Here is a 17789-nt window from a genome sequence, read left to right on the forward strand (position 1 = left end):
TACACTGGTTTGTATTAATTTATAAGGCATATTCAGGAAGCTCAACAAAGAAAACAAAAAACATACCAGTTTTGTACAAGGAAGTCAACCAAATGGAGAGATGTCTGGTCGGCAGTTCGTACTGCAAGATGAAGGGCTGTCTCTCCTAGCTCCTAAAAAAGGAAAAGGATAAATATAAATATGGTAACCATATGCCCTAGTTTGCCTAGAGTAGCTTCATTTACATTAGTTGCCCCTAAGTAATTTTTTTTTTTTTAAAGATTTATTTTTATTTATTTAATTCCCCTCCCCTCCCCCGGTTGTCTATTTTCTGTGTCTTTTTGCTGCGTCTTGTTTCTTTGTCCGCTTCTGTTGTCGTCAGCGGCACGGGAAGTGCGGGCGGCGCCATTCCTCGGCAGGCTGCTCCCTCCTTCGCGCTGGGCGGCTCTCCTTATGGGTGCACTCCTTGCGCGTGGGGCTCCCCTACGTGGGGGACACCCCTGTGTGGCACGGCACTCCTTGAGCGCATCAGCACTGCGCATGGGCCAGCTCCACACGGGTCAAGGAGGCCCGGGTCTTGAACCGCAGGCCTCCCATGTGGTAGACGGACGCCCTAACCACTGGGCCAAAGTCCGTTTCCCCTAAGTAATTTTTAATAGCACTCCATTCTCACACTCAAATTGTCCTAATTTAGACACAGTCACCAATGTACAAGATATTCATTTTACGGGTATTACCAATAGCAGAGTCATCTTTTACCTTGATTTTCCTATGGTTTCAGTGAAGCCTTACCTGCCCGGGTTCTAGCAGTGGTTCCATTAGCTCTACCCCCTCTGCATAGACTTGAATTAGTGCAAGTAAATCCCTGGATCTGATGGCTTCAAGCAATTCATTCAGTTTAGCCGAGGAAGAGGAACAGGTCTTCCTTGAAAACCTATGATCTACATACTTTGCAGTGATATATTCTTTCCGTGCAGTCCTGGAACAAAACCACAACAAATTGAAATGAACAAAGAGTTTTTATTTTCCAGGAGCTAAGAACGGTTTACATTTTACCGACAAATATTTCTCTTTGAGGAGCTATTCTAATTAAGATACACTTAAACATTCAAACAAATCAGCTTCTAGATCAATTTATTCCAACAAATGAAGAAATTGATAAATATTTATTAATATATGCAGGTAATATATAGTTAAGAATTTATGGGCATACAGATTATAGATTTCTTTTTTTTTAATAAAGATTTATTTATTTATTTTAATTTCCCCCCCTCCCCTGGTTGTCTGTTCTTGGTGTCTATTTGCTGCGTCTTGTTTCTTTGTCCGCTTCTGTTGTCATCAGCGGCACGGGAAGTGTGGGCGGCGCCATTCCTGGGCAGGCTGCTCTTTCTTTTTCACGCTGGGCGGCTTTCCTCACGGGCGCACTCCTTGCACGTGGGGCTCCCCCCACGTGGGGGACACCCTTGCGTGGCACGGCACTCCTTGCGCGCATCAGCACTGCGCGTGGCCAGCTCCACACGGGTCAAGGAGGCCCGGGGTTTGAACCGCGGACCTCCCATATGGTAGACGGACGCCCTAACCACTGGGCCAAAGTCCGTTTCCCTATAGATTTCTTTTCTACCTTGAGCAATAGCAGGAGAAAATTATTATTTACTCCTGCTTCAAATTCAGATACATATAAAGTATATAAAGAAATTCAAAAAGTTAAAAACATTTCTAAAAGACCAATGAAAAATGTGCAGGCATTTTTGGAAAGTATTTTAGTCACCAGGTAGAACTACTCCCCATTTTACAGAGGAGGAAACTGAGCCTCAGAGAGGCCATATTCAAGCAGCTCCCAGAGGCTCAGTGCTACACTGCAGAAAGCTAAAGGTGAGACGTCTTTCCCTGCAGAGGTCTCAATCTGGGAGCAAAAGACCACCTGGACAGCTGCTCCCGGAGATGCAATGGCCTGGTGCCTTTCTCCTTCTCTCAGTAGCAGCACATGTCTTTCCCAGAGGGACTGCCTCGTCTCCACTCTCAGGACAAGTGGTTCTGGTGGGACTGAGCCCCCCTCCCCACTGCAGGGTGAGTACATAAACTAACTGTCCAATGGTTACCTTCCGCCTTTGGGCAAAGACTCAAATGGAAGGTGGCTCATTAAACCAGAGACCTGCATCAAGAAAGACCGAGTCCTGATTATATGGTTTGGCAGCCTGGATCCAGATAGCTTTGAATTCACACTCTGAATTTCCCAGTGATAAGAGCTAATAAATAAAAAGACAGTAAAGTCTCTGCTCTTTGGCTTCTGGTGTCCCCTATAGCCAAGGCTGCCACCATCCTTGCCACCCCTGGGGTGCTGCTGTTCCCAGATGAATTATTCCTGAAGGGTGGCACTGAGAGAGGAGCTGGAAGAGGACGACAAGGAGCTAGATGAGACCCTGTTGGAGAAACTGTGGAGTCTGACGGAGATGTTCCGAGAAAGGGTTCCGTCTGCAGCTAGAGCCACTTCTGATCTCTCCCTCTTTGTGGCTCAAAAAATGTATAGGTTTTCTACAACAGCCTTGTAGATTGGGACCACTTTCACTGTTTCTGAGACTGAGAGGTCTGTCAGGAGGAAAGCCAGGGGCTCTACCTTCACTTCCTAGAAAAATCTGGTTTGTTACTGCTATAGTTGAGCTGCCTTGGTGGGAGAAATCTGAAATCCAATAGTGTCTGAGGGAAACGGACTTGGCCCAGTGGTTAGGGCATCCGTCTACCACATGGGAGGTCCATAGTTCAGACCCCGGGCCTCCTTGACCCGTGTGCAGCTGGCCCATGCGCAGTGCTGATGCGCGCGAGGAGTGCCCTGCCATGAAGGGGTGTCCCCCACGTAGGGGAGCCCCACGCACAAGGAGTGCGCCCCGTAAGGAGAGCCGCCCAGCGCAAGGGAAAGTGTAGCCTGCCCAGGAATGGCACAGCACACACGGAGAACTGACACAACAAGATGATGCAAAAGAAAGAAACACAGATTCCTGTGCCACTGACAACAACAGAAGCGGACAAAGACGACGACGCAGCAAATAGACACAGAGAGCAGACAACCAGGGTGGGGGGGGGGGAAGGGGAGAGAAATAAATAAATCTTAAAAAAAAAATAGTGTTTGAACTGCTGATTTGGAACTTTTTTTTTTTTAAACTTTGGCACATTGATCTTTCAAAACCTAGTGGGGAGAATTCTTCCTACTTTCTCAGAGACTCTCAACTTGCAACTATGCCCTCCACGCTATCCTTATTTCTGTGCTCACCTGTTATTAGAGTGCAGCAATGCAGACAACTACTCCAACTCTGGCTACCCCAGCTCTTTCACTAAATTGCTCCTAAGCAGAAGAGCCCTTATTATCCCATTGTGAGGTAGGAACAGATGCCAGGAGGAGGGCGGTACCCCTGAACATTAAGGACTTTTTTTTATTAGAGTGGAGATTTGGATAGGGATGTGCACACCATTTATGAAATAAAGGTCAGCGCTCACTTTTTGTATTTAAATATTAAAAACAATCCAACTAAAAGAAAAAGACAGTAAATGAACTGATGGTCCAAATCCTAGTTCTTCGGCCTACCATTTGTAAGACCTTGGGCAAACAACTTAATCTTCATGAGTCTCAGTTTCTTCATCTGAAAAGGGGATAAGGACTCACTGGTATATGCTCAATTAAACAATGCACAGCACCGAACAGATGCTCTCTTCCTTCTGAGAGGGATCCAACTTGAGAGAGAGACTATGTATTGCTCAGAAACAGTCATTCCATCTATGATAGCTGCTGCTCTTTCTCACATCTCACAACTAGGCAACAATGTTTAAAATTGTGCTGATGCCTTTTTCTTTCATTCTCAGTTGGCAGTAAAAAAGTTGAGCTAGTTGATGGTGGCATATAGTCTTTAGACTTTTTCCAACCTACTGACTGGCGTAGTGGCTTATAGTGGCTTGCTGATTCTGCTAAGTAACTAAGATCTTACATTCATTGGTGACCTTTACATTCAGGCAAAGTTCTTTCAGGATGACCATGTCTTTGGAGTTAGCAAACTTTTACAGAGAGCTGAAAAGAGTAGCCTACACCTGGTTTCTGAATCTCCTGCTGCATGTGAATTACATAAAATTTGACAGGCAGCTATTACTGGGTAATGGATGAAGCATCAGACTTAAGGATGAAAAGTCACATTCAAGTTTGATACCATCTGCAATCTATGTCACCCTGGGCAAATCAAGGTTTCTCTATGCCTCAGGTCCTCATGCATAAAACACTAGCAATCATACCTTCTTATACACTACCTTCTAGGGAAGAAAGAGGATAGATATAGAACAGAGAGGGATGAATGGTTATGGGTTCATTTGGAAGCTTCTTTCCTATTGTTAACCAAGAGGGTAGAACTAGGATCAATGCGCAAAGTTAGAGGAAGGGAAGTTGTAGACAATTGTTTCCTCACATTAAGCCAAGTACCAGCAAGGTCCAAAGGTGGCTTTCTATCATGGAGGTATCACACAGAGGCCAAACAATTTAGCAGAAATGCTATAGAGTACATCTGAGCATCACATGGGGAGATCTCTAGTCACCTCGAAGATGATCTGAAACTTCAGGTCTCTGATTCTGTGGTTTTCCCCATGTGGGCTATGTTCAATTCTTTCTGGGTACTCAGCTCATAGTCCCCTGTCAATTATAGGCTTTCTGACATTGGGGCACCGGTATCTCCTACCATTCTCCCCCTTGCTCAGCCCTCTGCAGCCACTCCGCCCTTCCAGTTATGGCTTGGCATATCTGCAGTACCTAAAAGACTGCCTGGATCATAGAAGGTGCTTACTAAGTATTTGCTGAATGAATAAATGAGTGACTGAACTGCATGTTATAGGAGATTCACTTTATTCTCCTTTAGGTCACTGGTCAAATGAGGGAATAATAATAAATAATAATAGTAGTAGTAAACACTCACATAGCACTTATTACACAACAAGTATTGCTCTGTGCACTTTTTTAAAACTCCTTTAATGCCTGCCACAACCCTCGGAGGTGGGCATATTTTTCAGATGAAGAAATCGAGGGCAGGCAGTTGAAGTCAGTTGCCCAAGATAGCAGTCTGGCTCGAGTCTTTGCCCTTAACCACTATACAGAGAGCGCCTAGATAATCACCAACATTTTTAAGTGGGAGGCTTTATAGAGTCCAAAAAACCGTTAAGAGGCCACAGAGCGAATCCATGCTATTACGAAATTTATCCAATGCCTTTGAGGTTTGGGTTATGTAGACATTTAAAAATGCCAGCGAGGGAAAGATCACTGTGTGTGTGCACTTGAGCCCTCATTATTATCAAGTTTGTAAAGTAACTTCAGGTCATACTTGTTCCTGGAAATTTTATGACCAAATTAATTTTTGAAAAACCTTTTTTCTCAGCTTAATTTGTGTTCATTAGCATGAGAAGGGCATCAAAGCAGTTTCTGTGCTAGCATGGCACGTGACTACTGTTGTCAAGCAGGACTGTGTGCCCCCAGATTGGGGAACATGTTTGAGGTTTTCTTCTGTGACACTTCCACCACAACTATGATTAAGTAATTAATGGGCTAATTTTTGGTTAATGTTTACGTTACTCTCTAGACCCTACGTATGAAGAGGACAGGGTTTACATCTAGTTGGTGTTTTGCTCTTTCCCCAGCATCTAACACAGTTTGAGGCATGGAGTAAGCACCCGATCAATATTTAAATGTTGAACTGAATTCAAGAAAAGACAACTTCCAAGCAGCCTTCTGGGAGATGTAATTTCATGGTTTCAGAATGGAAAAAAGTTGTTCATGGAACATGTCCACACTTTCAGTGCTCTGCAAGAACAACCAAGGACTGGCAAAACATGTAAGGTGGCTTCTACTTCCCAGCTCTCCTCCTTCACAAAGCCTCCTCAAATCACTCAAGTTGGACTTTGCCTTTCCTCCTATTCAGCCAAAGTACTTAAAACACTTTACAGTGTAAATTCAATTAAAAATTTTGAAGTCATTTTACAGTGTAAATTCAATTGAAATTTTTGAGAGGTTAATAGATTCGCATGGCTCAAAAATAAAAATGATGCAAGTTTTTATTAAGAAGTATCATTTCTACCTTGCTTCTTTTATTTAATAGCATACCCTGGAGATCATTCCAAAGCAGAACACAGAAAGCTGTCTTATTCTTTTGTATATCTGCATCACATTCTGTAGGGCTATAGCCCAGAATATTTATCAGATAGCTACAGAAATATTACAGAACAGGAATAAATTCTCAGAAAAGGATTCCTGAGACAAAGGGTAAATATATTTATAATTTTGGTAAATATGTCCTCATAGATAGCATATCATTTTGTACTCCCACCAGCAACATATGACAGTCTGCTTTCCCACAATCTTGCTGAGTGGGTAGTTAAACATTTGGTTCTTGCCAATTGCCAATTTGATGGGAATCCCTCACCACCTTTGTTTGTCTTTGATTTTTCACAACATTCCATGACTTAGAAATAATTATTCTCATGAAGATCTGTCCTTCACAGAGCAGGTGCTCAGTCAGCTACAAGTATGTGGGAGAAAATGATGGTGAAAATAACCTGTACGACATAGAAATACAGTTCGAAATACTTGTCTTGGTTTTGCTTTTTCCTAATGATGATTCCTCTAGGGCATAAAAATACTATAAACACTAAGAGTTTTTTTGAGGAAGATAGTAAAACAACTAGAAAATGGTAGAGAATTCAATATATTAGAAGTACTTACATATCACTTGAAGGAGTGGGTTTTGGTGAGGGGCTAGGCAAATTTGCTTCCATAATTTCATTAAAACTATTGTTTCCTACATTCTTGGCCAGCTGTAATGAAGAAAATACATTATGGCAAATGGTTCATTACTGGTTTAAGTTTCCCATTATTTGCTTTTGAAATTTCTGAATATGTGCTTTCTCTCATTTGATTCAGGGTATAAACCATCAATCCAGTGGTCAACAAACATTTACTGAGCCTCTACTATGTGCTAGAAATTGAACTTATGAGTGCTGAAAGTATGGAGATGGATAAGCCATGTTTCCTTCCCATGGGAGATCACAGACTAGCAGGTGTCAGTGACAAAGTAACTTTTAAAAAAAATGTGATAAATGCTAGAATAGAATCGACTATGGTTGGCCATACATATATACAAACTATCCGTATTTCACTACGTGAGATTAGACAGAACAAGTTCCATATGTGAATACTAGTCAAAGCTAATGAACAGTAACAGTTTTTTTCAACCACCATCATGTCTTGCTTTTACGATGAACAGACTTCCTTTCAGTGGACAAAACTAAATAGAGGATTCCACTATAACGGGGTTATAAATAAGATGCTGCAGGCAACTAATGGAGGACTCACGATAGAAAGGCCAGGGATTAAGGAAAAAGAAGATTAAGTATTTATAATCCTTTTCCATATTATAATGATAAGCATCACAAATTCACATGTTCTTTTACCCTTACTACCTAAAGAAGGTATGGGCTAATGAATGACTGGTTTTAGGACAATAGCTAACAGGCTATTCCCAATAAACGTGCACTTTTAGAAACTCGGAAGCAGTAAAAATATAAAGAACTTGAAAACTCTGTAGAGATTATTTTTAATAATATATACCACTAGATAAAGTGAATATGTGAGCTCAATCCCCTATCCCCCTTTACTGCTATTACAGTCAATCATAAAAACTTATTCCTAAAGAAAAAAGCAGCTTTAAGAGACCCACATAGAAGAAAGACAGGTTGAGCTAAACTTTTGATTTGCTAATTAAAAAACTTAGGATTCCCTATTCCCTCCAATAGAAAGTGGAAATATTGAAAATTACATATAACATAAATTACATTTTAAGTATCTGTGTAAGTTCACTAAATTCAGAAGTCAGAATTCTTTACACTCAGTAGAAACAAACAATATTAAATATATTCATGATAATAACTTAAAATTTTTTTATTTCAAAGTATAACTACTTACCAAGAGTTCGGAGGTTCCTAATTTGTCCAGTTCCAAAGACTGAATGCGAGAAATATGAACCCCCATTTCCCTATGGATGCCAGAACATTCTATACAGGTCAAAATACCCAAGTTCGTTGAAAGCCAGGTGGGTTCTGTGGAAAAGATTTTGAAGACAATGAAACAAGAAACCTAATTTTAGTGTGCCAACTACTGAGGAAGCTAATACAACAGAAATAGAAGTTGTTAAGAATTACGAGGGAAAGATTCAAATACAAGAAATGGATGCTTGTGGTTTAGCCTAAGGAACCACTATAAAAATTAAAAGCTTGTTAGGAAGCCAAAATTGTTGTAAGGCAAAATAAAAGAAATTTTCCTTCGGTATGGGGAACTGAAAACAAATTAAGGTGCTTTATTCAGTGAAAATGTGAGAGACTTCCTACGAGGTCCTGGGAAACACTGGGGCCTCGCCAGAGTGCTCCTCTCACTGCAGGTCACCTCTGCGGAGCCGGCCTGAAGGCCTCTGCAGCGCTGCGCACAACCATCCTTACCTCCGAGCACCAAATGTTCCAGAGACCTAAGGCTGTTCTACAACCCCACAGTGCTCTAGCACAGGCAGAACAAGTATTTCTATGAAACCAAAAACTTCAGGGTTCTCTTTAAGTCAAGCGCCCTTGCGACTGCTCAATACCTGTGTATTTAATACTCCTCTGCCACATCCTCACACTGTGTGAATCACTACCACACGTGTATTACACATGGCGGAACACCTGAGATGTCTCTCTGAGGCACTTATGACATCTTCTGTAGTCAGGCTGTGTTTCACCAAGTAAAACAGTAAGAAAGTAATCTGTAATACTTAGGAATGCTAGGTTAGCTGTGACCTTAGGAAAATCACTTAACCTCTGAGTTCTAGTTTCCTCATCTGTAAAATAGGGACATTAGTAATCAACTTACAGAGCTTCTGTGAGGATTCAATAAAATACAGAAGCAAAATACCCAGCACAATACCTGGTCCAGTATAAGCACACAGTAAGCATCAGCTACTGTCACTACTCAGGTAAGGTAAATTGTTATTTGAAAAACAGAAGTTCAGGGGATGGTAACATCAACAGATAAAAGCTGGGGTAGGTTTCACTAAGCAGAAAGGAAAGTGATGCGATGAATGTCCCACACTAATGAAAGAAGTTGTTGATGTGGGAAGAGTAGTGGGTGTTGGGAGTGGGGTATATGGGAGCCTCTTATATTTTTAATGTAACATTATATGTGATCTATGCATCTTAAAAGAAAAAAAGAGAAAATAAAAGATATTTCTTGCAGATTCAAAAAGAAAGGCAAGTGGCGGCAGACTTGGCCCAGTGTTTAGGGCGTCCATCTACCTCATGGGAGGTATGCGGTTCAAACCCCGGGCCTTCATGATCTGTGTGGAGCTGGCCTACGCGCAGTGCTGATGCGCGTAAGGAGTGCCGTGTCATGCAGGGGTGTCCCCCGTGTAGGGGAGCCCCATGCGCAAGAAGTGTGCCCCGTAAGGAGAGCCGCCCAGTGTGAAAGAAAGTGCAGCCTGCCCAGGAATGGTGCTGCACACATGGAGAGCTGACACAACAGATGATGCAACAAAAAGAAACACAGATTCCCATGCCGCTGACAACAACAGAAGCGGACAAAGAAGAACGTGCAGCAAACAGACACAAAGAACACCGGGGTGGGGTGGTGGGGGAGAAATAATAAACAAACAAACAAATAAATAAAAAAGGAAAGTGATGTACCACATGTCAGCCAATTTCATACACCATCTACGTTTATTATTCCCTTTTCAGAAAGAGGAAACTGAAGATCAATAGTAAAGGGCTTGGCACAAGACTGCCCAGCTGCTGGGTGGCATACTTGTAAGTCTAAAGGAAGGATGTTGGTCTCCATGCCCTTTGCTCTCTCCATAAAGTCATGGTGCTCCATTAACTGGACCTTATAGGAATGGTAGCATTTTGGCAAGCAGCCATTTAGGGAAGAAAACAGGGGACTGCCAGGTCAAGAAAATAGCGTGGATAAAGATGCTCAGGGGGTGCGAGTATGCAGTATGAGGACACATGTTGTGTGTTTAAATGGGTTCTTAAGGTTTTAGTTTTTTGGAGATTTTTATCCTCCCCACCCCCACCCCACTGTTTGAGCTTGCTCTGTTCATCTGTGCTTGTCTTCTTTTTAGGAGGCACTGGGAGCCACCTCTGCTCCCTGCTTTGTTGTGTTTCTCATTTTATGTTCCTCCTTGTCTCTCGTTGCTGTGGTGTCACCTTGTTGCATCAGCTTGCTGGGGCAACCTGCTGCGTCAGCTTGCTGTCTTGCTCATCTTCTTTAGGAGGCACTGGGACCTCCCGTGTGGTAGGCGTGAACTCAACAACGTGAGCCACATCCACTTCTCATCTAAGGTTTAAAACAGCTAACTAATTTTACATTCCACAGACAGAGAAAGGAAGTTCAAGAAGCCAGTTTGTGGCTAGGAACAAATACCTGTCGAGCCGCAATCACAGCAGACGTCATTCCCAGGAAGCCGCTGGACGTCCTCGATAATGGCTTTTGTCAGGTCTTCCAAGCTGTTCTCCCCTGTGCTCTGCTCTCCACGGAAGGCCATGGTGAGGGCCTCCTCTTTGCTATTTGTCAATACTGATATCCACCTGTTACCAAAAACATAAGTGCGAGGAGACCATATAAGCATCGTGGCCACTGTTTTCCCCCTCCCTCACACACAAAAAAAGTCTCTTTTATCAAGACCCTTCAAAGAGACAACAAAACAAAATAAAACAAAAAAAACACAACAAAGCAATAAAGTAAGGAAAAATCAAAGAAATTAGACCAGAAGGAAAAAGGTTAGAGAATGGAAAGCTGCACACAGGAGAAAATAAGACAGGAAAATAGATGAGAGAAGTAAACAGATGAGAGCACTTGTATTTCCCTCTGGACGAATGAAGGGAACATCAGAATGACAAGGACTCAGCGAGGGACCAGTGTCCAAATATCACACTTGACACAAAAATGAGGAAGAAATGGTGAGAAGTGGATAGAAGGCAAGAAAGAGTATTTAGTGGAAGGTATTTGCTCCCTGAAGTTCATGACACAAGAGGAACTTAAAGAGAGAAGATACAGAGACATTTTATTACCATCCACGAAAAGGTATACTAAGATGGAAACATGCTGACACAATATGAAATGAAGATTGGAGAGTATTCAATTATACATATATACACACACACACATAGTATGACTACAATATATACCAAACAAAATAACCCTTTGACACCAATCTATCCATAAAACCACCTAAATACCCAATTACAGGGGGATGACTAATAAGGCATGAAATAAATCATAAAGTGAAATATTAGGCAGGCATTAAAATTTAGATTTTCAAATAAGTGTAGAATGACAATGGGGAAATGCTCACAATATATTTAATAAGGCAAACAAAAAAACCATTTTATAATATATCCCAAATTTATACGTATGTATGTATTATATATTTCTGTTGGGGGAATAAAGGCTAGAATAGTGGTTACTAAGGGAATTTCTACAGGGGTGAAAAACAAAAAAGGATGGCTTGCTTGACTCTGTGCCTTTCTAAAATTTTCCAAGTCTATAATGAGCCTGAACTACTTTCATGAATAAGGAAAAGTGCCAAACTAATTGTTTCAGAAAAGACAAAGAAAAAACATTTCTAAACCACCATTTTTGTCATCAAGTGAATTCTAGATAGCTAGTATTTACCTTTAACAGGTCAATGCTCAGAATTGAGTCAGTATTTTTTTGGTGCCTTGTAGGATAAAACAAAGCACTATCTGCAAAAAGGTTTTGAGGGAAACGGACTTTGGCCCAGTGGTTGGGGCGTGCGTCTGCCACATGGGAGGTCCGCGGTTCAAGCCCCGGGCCTCCTTGACCCGTGTGGAGCTGGCCCATGCGCAGTGCTGATGCGCGCAAGGAGTGCCATGCTACACAGGGGTGTCCCCCGCGTAGGGGAGCCCCACGCGCAAGGAGTGCACCCATAGGGAGAGCCGCCCAGCGCGAAGGAGGGAGCAGCCTGCCGAGGAATGGTGCTGCCCACACTTCCCGTGCCGCTGACGACAACAGAAGCGGACAAAGAAACAAGGCGCAGCAAAAAGACACAGAGAACAGACAACCGGGGGAGGGGAGGGGAATTAAATAAATAAAAATAAATCTTTAATAAAAAAAAAAAAAAGGTTTTGAATAAGTAATACTAACAGCAATGAGAATTAAAAGCCAAACTACCCAGACCATGCAAACTGCAAATCACACCTTTGACTCTAGGTTGTGCTCAGCTTCACGGTGTTGTGAGAAACGTATCTGCACCACTTAACTTTGTGATGCAGAAAACACCACTTCAAAATCAAAGGTCTAGGAAGGAAGTGTATTTTAAAGTAAATAGTACCTTTTCTATCATTTAGTCTCTAGTTAGAAACTATTTGGACAGAACAATTTAAGACACTGAGAGGTTCAACAAGCCTGATCACTTTGCCTTTTGATCACTGTCCCAGATATTGCTGGACTTTTCACTCTGACTGCAGTCTCTATTTTGCATTCCACAGGCATTATACCATTTTGGCTATCTAACACTGACCAGTATCTACTATGTACTAAGTACTTTTTTTTTTTTTTAAAGCAGTTTTATTAAGATATATTCACATACCATACAATCCATCCAAAGTGCACAATCAATGGCTTTTAGTATAATCACAGTGTTGTGCATTCATCACCACAAAAAATTTTAGATCAATTTCATTACTCCAAAAAGAAAAACTCCACACCCCTTAGCAATCTCCTCTCAATCCCTCTATTCTTCCCCAGCCCTACATAACCACTGATCAAATTCCATCTTTTAAATTGATTTATATTTACATTCTATATAAACTGAATCATACAAAGTATAGCACTTTGTGCCTGGTTTCTTTCACTTAGTATAATGTTTTATTTTTGCCTGATATTAACATCCTGTAACAGTAACATACATTTGCTCAATTCCAAAGAAAAACAGTCTTATTTATGCAATATTACCCATATTCATATTTTATGTGGGGTTTTATTATGCTACAGAGTCTTTTGTTACATTTTTAGCTTTCCTTCTAGTAATATACATGACCTTAGACTTTCCTTTTCAACCACTGTCAAAACCACATCAGAGCACTGCTACTTATGAACGCTATGTTGTGCTTTCACATTTTTTTCTTCATTTCCAAAACTAAACTACCATTTTATCAACTATGCATAGGTTGACCCTTAGCTTTCCATTCTCTAGCCTCATTCTATTTTCTGGTGACCTATATTCTAGTTATTAACTCCACGAGTTTACACAATAAATTTAGTTCCTAACAGTGCAACCATACAGTAATTGTCCTTTTGTGTCTGGCTTGCTTCACTCAACATAATGTCCTTTAGGTGCCAAGTATTTTTAATTCTTGTAAAAGAACGCTCCCACAGGACTCAGAGTTAGGGTTTATAACAGAGAGACGGACTCGTCCAAAGTCCTGCAGCTAGGCTGGTGTCAGAACTGGGATGAAAAGATACTTCTGCTGACACCCTTTTCAGGGGCAGCTTCCATTATACCAGACTTGCTTCTTCATTCAAGAGCTCATAACAAATAAAAAAATGGTCTTTACAAGTTTGCCATGATAATCAGGAAACACATATTTACTATACAACATGGTGGAATGGTATAGCTCCATGTCAAAACAGTTAAGAATCAAGTGATTATTTCTGACCATATTTTAAAAAAAGCTTTTAAATTACCTTAAAGTAATCAACATACAAAAAGTAAAAAAATCCCAAAAACCTATAATTGTATGTTTTAAGATTAAAAAAAAAAATTTCTCTCTCCCCTTTCCCATCCCAGTTGTCTACTCTCTGTGTCCATTCGCTGTGTGTTCTTCTGTGTCCACCTGAATTCTTGTCAGCGGCACCAGGAATCTGTGTCTCTTTTTGTCGCGTCATCTTGCTACGTCAGCTCTCCATGTGTGCGGCGCCACTGCTGGGCAGGCTGCACTTTTTTCATGCGGACTGGCTCTCCTTATGGGGTGCGTTCCTTGAGCATGGGGCTCCCCTACGCAGGAGACACCCCTGCATGGTACGGCACTCCTTGCACCCATCAGCAGTGCATGTGGGCCAGCTCACTGCATGGGCCAGGAGGCCCGGAGTTTGAACCTGGACCTCTCATGTGGTAGGTGGAGGATCTATCAGTTGGGCCAAATCTGCTTCCCTATAATTGTATTTTAATACTTCAATCACTTTGAGTTTATAAAACAGAAAATTGGCACTGTTAGGAGTTTCTACATTTTATTCTAAAAATTAAAATTCTGCAAGCAAGGTATATAATCTCCATTTTCATGGTGAGAAGACTGAGGCCAGATGTTTTGTCTATGGTCATAAGGCCACTAATGGGCAGAAGCCACATCCAGCGACTTTAAAAAAGTATCTGCTCTATTTTACCTGCCTTCTTCCTCCGTGAGGAGGATTGTCTTCATTTACTTTCCTGTTTACTTCCACATGAGAAAAGAATGACAACGCTGCAGTGGAACCGCCCCTGTGGAACCTGGGGTTAGAGGAAGAACTGCGGCACCGGCTTCCTCTGCGGCTGCCGTCATCTACGGCAGTCAGAACGGCATCCCCTGTGACCCAACGCCCAGGAAGTGCAAAGGGCAAAATGTGCAGCACCTTCAGGATGAGCCAAGCAACCTTTTCACTGAAGAGAGTTAAGTCCTGGGGGCAGGAAACCAGCATCTCTACTCAAAATGGAACTGAGCTACCAGTAAGACATCACCATCCCAGGGCCCACAGAATGGAGGAATAAAATATGGATTAGAGTGGACTTACTGATATTCTACTATAAAAGTATTGTGACGAGTAATAGAAGAAATTGTAGCACTGATAGGGAGAAAGTGGCCACAGTAGTTGCTGAGGGCAGGGAATGGGAAGAAGATATGTGATGAGGGGGCATTTTTGGGACTTGGAGTTGTCCTAAATGATACTGCAGGGTCAGATGCTGGACTTTATATATCCTGCCATGACCCACTGAATGTCCTGGGGGAGAGTGTGAACTACAGGGCAAACTGTTATCCACATGATGCAGCAATGCTCCAAAATGTGTTTGCCGAGAGTGATGAGTGTGCCACAATGATGCGGGAGGTTGGTGGGGTAGGAGGAGTGGGGTGGGGGGGATGGCAGGTATACGGGAACCTCTTATGTTTTTTATAATGTAACCTTTTTCATGATGTATGTATCTTCAAAAAATACAATTTACAAAAATGATGGGGGTGGGTTATATGGGAATTTCTTGTATTTTTTTTAATGTAATAATCTATGTGATCTCTTAACTTTAATAAAAAAAGTGTTATTTAAAAAAAAAGTAAATAAAATATTAAAGGCCTGAATTTGAGATATAAGGGAACAAAGAGGAAGTGGATATGTTCCTTGCTTCACACAAATCCCTCACCTACCTTTCAGTTAGGTCTTTGAAGGAGAAAGGAGGGGAAAGAGAGAAGAAAAAAGGAAGCAGTATTTCAAGAGTATTTGGTATCTTGTCTGGGTTCAAATCACAGATTGCTGTGACTGTGACTACGGGCATACTGTGCCTCAGTTTCCTTATCTGCAAAATAGGAATAATAGTGTCTATTTCCTAGGGATTACAGGATTAATATGAGGAGCCGTGGCATGCCCTTACCACAGTAAGATCTCAATAAATATTATTATTTTTTTTAACCCTGCCTCTCTCTGAATCTGTGGTTGGAAGGTCAGCCACCCCTGACATCTCCCCTTCCCATGTGGTTTCTAGTCATCCTCCAATCTGCTAACTCTGTACCCAGAACACCTAGCCATCCTTGGCTTCCTTTCAATTTCTTCCTGTTGCTTCTGGTGTGAACTTGACCACAAGAACCTCCTACCTGGAGTGCAGAGTGTTTATTACCTTCCCACACCTTCATGAGCCAGCTCAGCCTTACCTTCCTCTAGGAAGTCATTTCTGAGCACTACCCCCTGGAACCCATGAGGGTGTACACGCATCTGTGTTCCTAAAACATGCTGCTTCCTGTCCTTGCACTCAGTACCTGCCTCTTCCAGGAGAGAGCAAGTTCCTTGAGGGCAGGGATTCTACAGCTCTTCTCTTTCTGATCCCTTATCATTTCTTCCCTAAGACAGAGAGAAAGTAAAATTCTCCAAAAAAGGGGGCTTAGAGAGGGAAAGGAGGGAATGAAGGAGGGAGAGAGAAGGAGAAGAGGGAGAGAGAAGAGGTGAATGTAAGGCAAAAAGGGTGTGACAAGAATTCTGCAGCTCTATGAAAGTAATTAAGGAAAGAAACTGGTATTTATTGTTGCTACTGAAAAATAATGGGACAGGCATTTTGACAGTTCATAAAACTTGGCCCAAATTACCCCAAGACTTGTTAGAAACAAGAAAAATGTGAAGGGTTTAATTGCCAGCTTTAACACAAATGTCCCCTCTCCCAAGCAGTTCAGAATACAGGATTTGCACATTGCTTTTCTCACTGCAGGGAATGAAGAGGGCCCAGGACCAGGGAGAGTGTTCAGGAATGGGGCTGGGGGTGTGCATAGGTCACACACCTGGCAGGGGAGCGACAGGATGCAAACCTAGGAATCTAGTTCTTCCCTCTAGACCAGGTTCCTTTAACGGAGCCATGTCCACCCCAATGAAAGGTGCCTGCCACCATGCTTCACGTCAGGGCCAGGCTGCCTCAATAAGACAAAGTAGTCAGGTAGACTGCCCCATGTCTTTGGCCACCTAACACTGAGTAAACCCCTTCTGTGTGCCGCTGATGTAACTACAAAGATGAATAAGGCATAATTCTTGCCCTCACAAGGTTTTCGGTCTTTAGAGGGACACACACATGCACTGCAGAATCACAGAGCAGCGTGAGGAGCACTGCAGAGGGGAGGGGGTGTAGCTCAGTGGTTGAGTGCCTGCTTCCTGAGTACAAGATCCCGGGCTTAATTCCCAGTACCTCCTAAAAAAGGGGGGGACTGCAGAAGCGAAGGAGAGAGCAATACCCCGTGTTCTCAGGGGTGGTGGAGCTTGAGCAGACTCTTGACGGAGGCAGTGGAGTTTCCTGGGGGGATGAGGCAGAGCACTCCCCGCAGGGCAATGGCCCAGAGATGAGAAAGAAGCATATAGAACCACCAACAGTAATTCTTACTAATAAAAAGAAAACTTTGAAGTGTAACATTATGGGAGAGAGGTGCTTTTTCAATTCAAGGCATCATATCATTTCAAAATTACTTACGCTACATAATCCTGCTCATCTTCTGCCTGAAAGTGATATGTCCTATTATCTAAAATACAAAAAAAAAAAAAGTGAAAAACCTTAGAAAGCAGAGTAACTTTAGGTAATGTAGATTTGTAAAGTTCCTGGGGTGGGGGGAAGGGAATAGAATTTTAACATTATTTTATTTTTAAACCATTTTGTATTCATTTTGTCAATATTATTTTCCTGAATTGCAAAAGGAAAACAAAAATAACTGCAAATCCCACACAAACACCTCTTTTGAGAAGAAAAAAGTGGTATGGGGAAAGGGTTCAACATAATCAAAATGGATTTCAGTGAGAGAGCGCTACCTGCCAACTTGGTATTTTACTTTTCATCTTTAATTTGACTTTTATTATGTTTCCTTTCTTTTTCCTTAGTTTTTTTTAATTTAAAAAAAAAATTTTTTTTTAAAAGAAGGTGCCAGGGATCAAATCCACGATCTCATAGGTGGGAAGCAGGCGCTCAAACCAACTGCGCTACATCCATTCCCTGTTCTCTTTTTGTCTTTTTTAAGTCTCCCTTTCAGAAATGATACGCTTCACT

The 17789-nt window shown here is 41.9% G+C and overlaps 1 protein-coding gene across 2 annotated transcripts in view; it reads right to left on the reverse strand.

Annotated features, from left to right (window-relative positions):
• The window catches only part of ASAP1 (ArfGAP with SH3 domain, ankyrin repeat and PH domain 1), a 358576-nt gene that overhangs the window by 51307 nt on the left and 289480 nt on the right, over nt 1–17789 (reverse strand). For both annotated transcript variants that reach the window (XM_004451154.5, XM_058276037.1), the window contains exons 15-20: nt 17223–17271; nt 10439–10602; nt 7958–8091; nt 6719–6810; nt 772–958; nt 67–152 (exon numbers count right to left, since the gene is read on the reverse strand). In XM_004451154.5, coding sequence (XP_004451211.1) covers nt 67–152; nt 772–958; nt 6719–6810; nt 7958–8091; nt 10439–10602; nt 17223–17271 — 712 coding nt within the window. The remainder of the gene's footprint in view (nt 1–66; nt 153–771; nt 959–6718; nt 6811–7957; nt 8092–10438; nt 10603–17222; nt 17272–17789) is intronic.

The sequence above is a fragment of the Dasypus novemcinctus genome, chromosome 14 (assembly GCF_030445035.2).
Source record: "Dasypus novemcinctus isolate mDasNov1 chromosome 14, mDasNov1.1.hap2, whole genome shotgun sequence".
NCBI classification, from domain to species: Eukaryota; Metazoa; Chordata; class Mammalia; order Cingulata; family Dasypodidae; genus Dasypus; species Dasypus novemcinctus.